This window comes from Ictidomys tridecemlineatus, chromosome 8 (genome assembly GCF_052094955.1).
Source record: "Ictidomys tridecemlineatus isolate mIctTri1 chromosome 8, mIctTri1.hap1, whole genome shotgun sequence".
NCBI classification, from domain to species: Eukaryota; Metazoa; Chordata; class Mammalia; order Rodentia; family Sciuridae; genus Ictidomys; species Ictidomys tridecemlineatus.
The window spans coordinates 126,979,723-126,987,005 of record NC_135484.1 but is presented as its reverse complement, the minus strand read 5'-3'; the positions used below and the strand labels follow the sequence as shown (position 1 = coordinate 126,987,005).

At 36.5% G+C, this 7,283-nt stretch overlaps 1 protein-coding gene across 1 annotated transcript; it reads right to left on the bottom strand.

Moving 5' to 3' along the window:
- Positions 1-5,355: 5,355 nt before the first annotated feature.
- LOC101960845 (olfactory receptor 12D1) lies at positions 5,356-6,216 on the bottom strand. The gene has a single exon (XM_013365640.1). The coding sequence runs from the start codon at positions 6,214-6,216 to the stop codon at positions 5,356-5,358; it is 861 nt and encodes a 286-aa protein (XP_013221094.1).
- Positions 6,217-7,283: the final 1,067 nt, after the last annotated feature.

The following is a 7,283-nucleotide window of genomic DNA, read 5'->3' as shown; positions in this document are numbered from 1 at the left end:
ATATCACATAGTTTTCTCCGTTTCAATCCCCAATACTATCCCTTGCCTTCCTTCTTCCCTTCCCCTGATCTCTCTTCTCTACTCTATTGATCTTCCTATTTATTTATTTTTAATTGATGCATTATAAGTATATATGAAATTGGAATTCACTGTGGTATATTCATACACATACCTAGTATAATCTCTTCAACTTCATTTCCCAGTTTCTTTGATCCTTTTTAAATTGGGAAATAGAGACTTTTCTCTCCCTGTAAAACTTGGTTTACCTGTGACTGCTTTGGCCAATAGAATATGACAAATAGTACATTATGTTAATGTTGGTTCTTGACTTTGAATCAAGTTTTGTCTTTAAGACAACCAGTAGCTTTTGCCTTGAGCTACTGGTTCCCATTAGGAAATTCTGCCCTTACTTCCATTGAAGAACCTCATAATAATGACATGGAACAAGATAGAGAGAAATAGACTTTGTCAGTACCTAGCTTTTCTGTTCTTAGATGTTTAAGTCATCCCAATAAAGGCTCCAGACATTATTGAGCAAAAATCAACCTTTCCCTGCAGATCCCTTTTCAGTTTTGACCCACCAGAATCATGTTACTTATTTACACAATTGACTAAGACACTAAATTTTGGGGTAGTAGGCAGCGATAGCTAAACAGAACATCATGGGCTTTCTCTATAGTTATTAAAACCAAAGAAATGTGAGTCTAAGTCAGTTCAGGCTGTATGGTGCATTCCCCACATATACATTCTATCTTCAGCAAAATAGGAATTGAAGGACTGAAGAAGGTTGAGTTAGTTAGGAGATAGAGAAGGCATAAGAGAGAAGTGAGAATCAAATTGAGTTTTCCACACTTGTACACTGCTGGTGGGACTGCAAAATGGTGAGGCCAATTTGGAAAGCAGTATGTAGATTCCTGGGAAAGCTGGGAATGGATCCACCATTTGACCCAGCTATTTCCCTTCTTGGACTATTCCCTGAGGACCTTAAAAGAGCGCACTATATGGATACGGCCACATCAATGATTATAGCAGCACAATTCACAATAGCTAGACTGTGGAACCAACCTAGATGCCCTTCAATAGATGAGTGGATAAAAAAATTGTGGCAGCTATACACAATGGAGTATTATGCAGCACTAAGAAACGACAAAATCATAGAATTTGCAGGGAAATGGATGGCATTAGAGCAGATTATGCTAAGTGAAGCTAGCCAAGCCCTAAAAAACAAATGTCAAATGTCTTCTTTGATATAAAGAGAGCCACTAAGAATAGAACAGGAAGGAAGAGCATGAGGAAAAGACTAACAGTAAACTAAGACGAATGGGGGGAGAGAAAGGAAGAGAGAAGGGAAAACATATGGAAATGGTAGGAGACCTTCTGTGATACACAAAATTATAAGAGGTTATGAGGGGCAAGGGGGAGGGGGAAAAAAGGGGAGAGAATTGAACAACAGCAGAGGAGGTAGAGAGGGAAGATGGGAGGGGAGGGGGGATAGTAGGGGATAGGAAAGGTAGCAGAATACAACAGTCACTAATATGCCATTATGTAAAAATGTGAGTATGTAACAGAAGTGAGTCTGCATTATGTATTTGGGGAGTTCAAAATCCAATTGAGTCAAATGTATGAAAGATGATATATCATGAGCTCTGTAATGTTTTGAACAATCAATAAAATAATGGAAAAAAAAACAAATTGAGTTTGCCAAAGTGAAAGTAGAAATTTTGAATAGTCAGTATACCAGCTCAAAATAGGTTGCTTAATCTTACCCTTATGTATCTTTAAATAATTGCAAATGTTGTTACCCACATCCTTTCAGAACCAGCACCTCTTCTAAGTATTTAGAGATGGAGAGAAATATATGTCTTGTCTACTTGTTTTAGGGAGACCTAGAAGCTATAACTTCATTGCTTTCATTTAGTATGAATTTGATGCCAAATAAGGTAAACAAAATTTTGATGAATTCTTCATATTTTCTTTATATTACACTGCACTGCAGTCTATCAAAGATAGAAATAAAGAAACAAAACACAAAAATAGGAATATTTTTTTCTTTAAAAGAGAAAGAGAGAGAGAGAGAGAGAGAGAGAGAGAGAGAGAGAGAGAGATTTATTATTTATTTTAATTTTTTTCAGACACAACATCTTTGTTTGTATGCGGTGCTGAGGATCAAACCGGGCTGCATGCATGCAAGGCGAGCGAGCTACCTACCGCTTGAGCCACATCCCCAGCCCATAAATGGGAATACTTTTGAATATCTTTCTTTTCCATGAACAAGGGGATGAAGGGAAAATAACACAGCAATGAGATTAAAAACAGATTCTTGAGATTCTTTTTGACTTGGTTCCATTTTAAATATTTCATGGTAATTTTTGACAGTTTAGCCATTTTACTTCTTAAACATCTCTGAAGATAACATGTGCCAGAACTCTTTAGGTAAACCACTGATCATTTTACTTATGTTAAGCAGTTACTACAATATCATTTGCTTTACTTAATTTCCTTACTGGACCAAAAAAAAGTGATTTTCATTTGAATTGTGAAATTTGAAAATAAAATAATCAATTCATTTAGTTAAAATTTTTTCCTCCTTTCTTTAATTTAATTTTGTTTATTATCTATGAGATGAAGCATTTCAGTTGTGTTTCTCTAGCTCATTCTCTCTTCAGCATGTCCTTGATGTAAGGTTCTTCTTTTTCTACCACATGGTACCTTTGAGTGTCCTGTCTTTATTTACTAGAAATCTCTTGGACAGGGCATTGGTAAATCTAACACTTGTGCAGTATTTGTGCATTAAAATAATAAAGAACATAATTGGCTAATTTTTCACATGAATACACTTTGTGTGGAAGTGGAATGTTTTAAGAGTTTACTTTGCAGTGGGGAGAAACATTTTGTATTGTGTGTATGTCACTAGGAATTGTCTTAATCTCAGCTTCTCCTTTCTCTCAGTTACTCTCTTTCTTGGTTTCAAATAGCCTGAAAATCCCCATAGCAATATAAAATTATGCAGATTTCTATGGTTCAGAAGAATCTTTAGAACACTACTTGTTACATCTCTAGCTGTAAAAGTAGAATATTTTATGAAGAAGCATGTAGAAGGTAAGCCATTGACACTGTTTATATTCAGTGGAGTGTGAAATATAAAATCTTTTTATTGCAGGTGGGAGTGCAAGTTGTTATAAACTCTGGGGAGGGTATGATGTAAATGCAATCAGAATTATAAAACCTGTATCTCTTTACCTAACATTTCCATGCCCAAGAATTTATCCTAAATAGACTTTCATATATGAAATAGACATATATATATATATATGTATATATATATATATATATATATATATATATATATATATATATATATATATATCCTACAAATAGATTTTATACATATGCCATATAAAGTTTTATGTGTTGGAGCAAGACTTGAATTAGCATAGATATGCAATGTGAGGGGACCAACCTAATAACTATGACACATCTCAAAGTGGCATGCAGTAGGCAAGTTAAAACAGAAAAGGTAAATTTTATGTACTGATAGGGAAAAATCTCTAAGATACACTTAATTTGGTACACTGATTTATTCACATAACAATATATTTTTGCTCCATTCTTTCTATAAGTAAATATTTATATTTTTTGGTGTATGCATAAAGGCTCTCTGCAAGGACAGACAAGCAGACATTAATGTTGGTTGCCTATGAGGGTTACCTGTGTGGGGGTGGGAGCAGGGAGGGGATTCTTATTGTGCAAAGCAGTGACTTGAATAATGGTCTTACTGACTCATGGCTGTATTAGCACTGGAAACTTCCTGTGTAAAGGTGCAGATCAAGATGGCTCAGTTGCTATGGTGATGCCTGCCCATGTAAATTGTGCAAAGGCACAGATTTATATAACTCTGGACTTTGAGCTCAGGCACCAGCTCCTGGGAATAGAGAATTCTGAACATACCCAGATAACCCTCATGTCTCACCAGTCCTGTGTTCTTCAGATTGCCTGCTTTGCTGAAAGTTTTCAAAAATAACCTTTTGATGAAACCTGTATAATAAATGTGCTTGAGCTAGCTCTGAGTCAGTCAAATGCTAGTGGAGTTTGACTGCCCAGATTTTTCTCTATGTGCTTTTCCTCTGTTTGTCTTTTCTTTATCCCCCATCACCTCTTGTCTGGTCTTCTCTGAATTAATGGCTGCAGCCAAAAGCAGAGAAGACAGGGCCATGCACATTACCTTTTTATACATTTTGAATTTTGAATCATTATCTATTAAAAGGACAAAAACAAAAAATAATCAGGACATACCTGTTAAAAATTTTCATAACTCACATATGAATTGATATTTGTTTCCAATGGCATAAACATAGCTTTAAATTAAACTTTTAAAACATAAAAGTTTAATAATTTTATTGATAAGTCTAAAATGTGTTAGCCTAGAAGGATCACACAGATAAACAGACCAAAATATTATTCATATATACCAAATGTAAGTAGTATACACACATTTCTATACCTGGTTATGTATAAGAATACATTATAATATATTGTAAATAAACAGTATTGTTATATTTAAAGCTTCATCCCAGGCTTTCATAAATTGACTTCCAGACCACTCATGTATAATCAAATCAAGCCTTTATTGAAGCACACCCGTGTCGGCTGACCAGAACATAAAGCTGTTCCCCTGATCAGCCCCAAACAATTGCAAGGACACTCCTTATAAGTTTGAAAACCGCAAAAGGGATGTTCAGGGGGTCTAGCCAATGCAAGCAAGCCAGGTTACAGAAGCAGGGCAGTTCAGTCAAGTGGAGGGAAGCCTAACCAATCACAGTTATCCCAGTCACCCCAGTTACAGAAACAGAGCCCCGTTACCCTAGTTACAGAAACAATGCCCCATTAGGTAGTTCCATGTTCTTAAAGGTTTCTATAGCAAAAGGAAAATTACATCTTGCTCCAGTCATGACTCTTATACTTGGCATGGTTGTTTTACAGGATGAAGTCATAAAACAAAATGGAGTCACATTTGCTCCTACTATCACATTATCATATGATATTCTTAAAAACAAATTCAACGTTAGGGTTTCATGGTTAGTGTTCCATATATAAATGTTTTCCTTCTGTTACCTAGGAAAATATAGTTTAACACAACTAGAGCACATTATTCCATTTAGAATTTTTCTGTTATCCAATTTTCTTTGTTATACATATTCTAAACAGTTTGAGAAGCAGTATACTTATATATATCAACTTTCTCATTGTCTGGTAATTTATGCCTCAGAAGAGTTCTCTAGATCCCTTCAGGTCAGACTCTCTTTCTGATCACCCTAAACAAGGCATCCTTCACTTCCTTGTTCCTCAAAGTATAGATCAGTGGATTAAGAACAGGAGTGACCACACTGTACATGTTGGCCATGATGGCTCCTGGTCCCTGGAGCTCCCTAATGTAGGGTGAATGTAGGTGAAGATAACAGGAGTAAAGAAAATAATAACCACCATGAAATGGGAGGCACAGGTGGTCAGTGCTCTGTTAAGTGTGCTGCAGGACTGGGTCTTGAGGAAGAGATAAATGATAATGTAGAAATAGGAGAGAAGGGTCAGAAAGAAGGGGCCTGCAGCGATGGTCTCTGTGACAGTGTTGAGCAGCCTCTGGTTGAGCTCAGTGTTCCCACAGGCCAACTCCAGCAGTGGCTTAACATCACAGAAGAAGTGATGGATGTGGTTGGGACCACAGAAGTTCAAGCAAGATGTCATTATGGAGTGCAGCAGGGCATAGAAAAATCCAGTGGCCCAAATGGTGATAGCCGTCTGGGTGCAGAGCTGGGGATTCATGATGACAGTGTAATGAAGTGGTTTGCAGATAGCTACAAAGCGGTCAAATGCCATCACTGCCAGCAACATGGCCTCTGTGCTACCCAGGAAGTGGAAGAAATGAAGTTGGCTTATGCATCCCATGAAAGAAATTGCTTTGTGTGTAGACAAGAAGTTCTCCAGCGTCTTTGGCAGTGTCACTGAGGAGTAGCAGATATCTAGACATGACAGATTTCCCAGGAAGAAATACATAGGTGAGTGGATTCTAAGATCAGAGATGAAAATCATCAGGATAGCTCCATTCCCAGCCACATTCACAAGGTAGATTGTGAGGAAAACAGCAAAAAGAAAAGACTGTTGGTCTTGTATGTTTGTTAATCCCAGAAGAAGAAATTCAATGACTGAAGTCTGATTCAACATCACTTAAAAGAAAAGAAGAAGTAATTTTGAAACATTATTCCTAATGAGGATCAGTCTTTCTAACTGATGATTTTCTTGCTAAGACAAAAAATTCTGAGGGAGATTGTGGTAGTTTTGCATAAAACCCTGCCTCTGATCTTGTATAGTATTTAGATGTTTAGGTTACATGGGTTGTGGATCAGTCATTTTTTAAAATTGGATTTGTCATTAATATTTTTCTTTCCCTTAGGGATTTAGAGCAGGTTTTCAGTCTACTATCTTCTCTAGCTGTGAACATCTACATTCCAAAACAACTTCCTTTTCATCTCCTAAGAGAGCTGTATGAGGTGGTAATTTCTTCTATCACCTTCTGTGATCTCCTTATTGAGTGAAAAGCAACCTGAAGAATTTTACTTAAGAAAAATAGCCAGGGGTTTTTTCCCCCCTTTCCCCTCACAAACTCTTATATGTAATTTTGTGTAACAATGAGGGTCTCCTTCCATTTCCATACAGTTTCTCTTCTCTCTCCCTTTCTCTCCCCCCACTCGTCTCTGTTTAATGTTAATCTTTTCATCATGCTCTTCCTCCCTGTTCTGTTCTTAGTTGCTCTCTTTATATCAAAGAAGACATTTGGCATTTGTTTTTAAAGGATTGGCTAGCTTCACTTAGCATAATCTGCTCTAATGCCATCCATTTCCCTGCAAATTCCTGAATTGAATAACAGCAGATGGGGTAGAGAGGGAAGATGATAGGGAAAGGGAGGGGGGATAGTAGGGGATAGTAAAGGTAGCAGAATACAACAGTCACTAATATGGCATTATGTAAAAATGTGGATGTGTAACCGATGTGATTCTGCAATTTGTATTTGGGGTAAAAATGGGAGTTCATAACCCACTTAAATCAAATGTATGAAAGATGATATGTCATGAGATTTGTAACGTTTTGAACAACCAATAAAAAAAGAATATTGGTTTATATAGGATATGAAATTATCACTAGCTTCCTATTATAGAATAAAGATTTATATTCCTTAAAAAAAGAAAAATAACCAGGGATGGAATTATTGCATCATAAAGTTCTTAAATAAA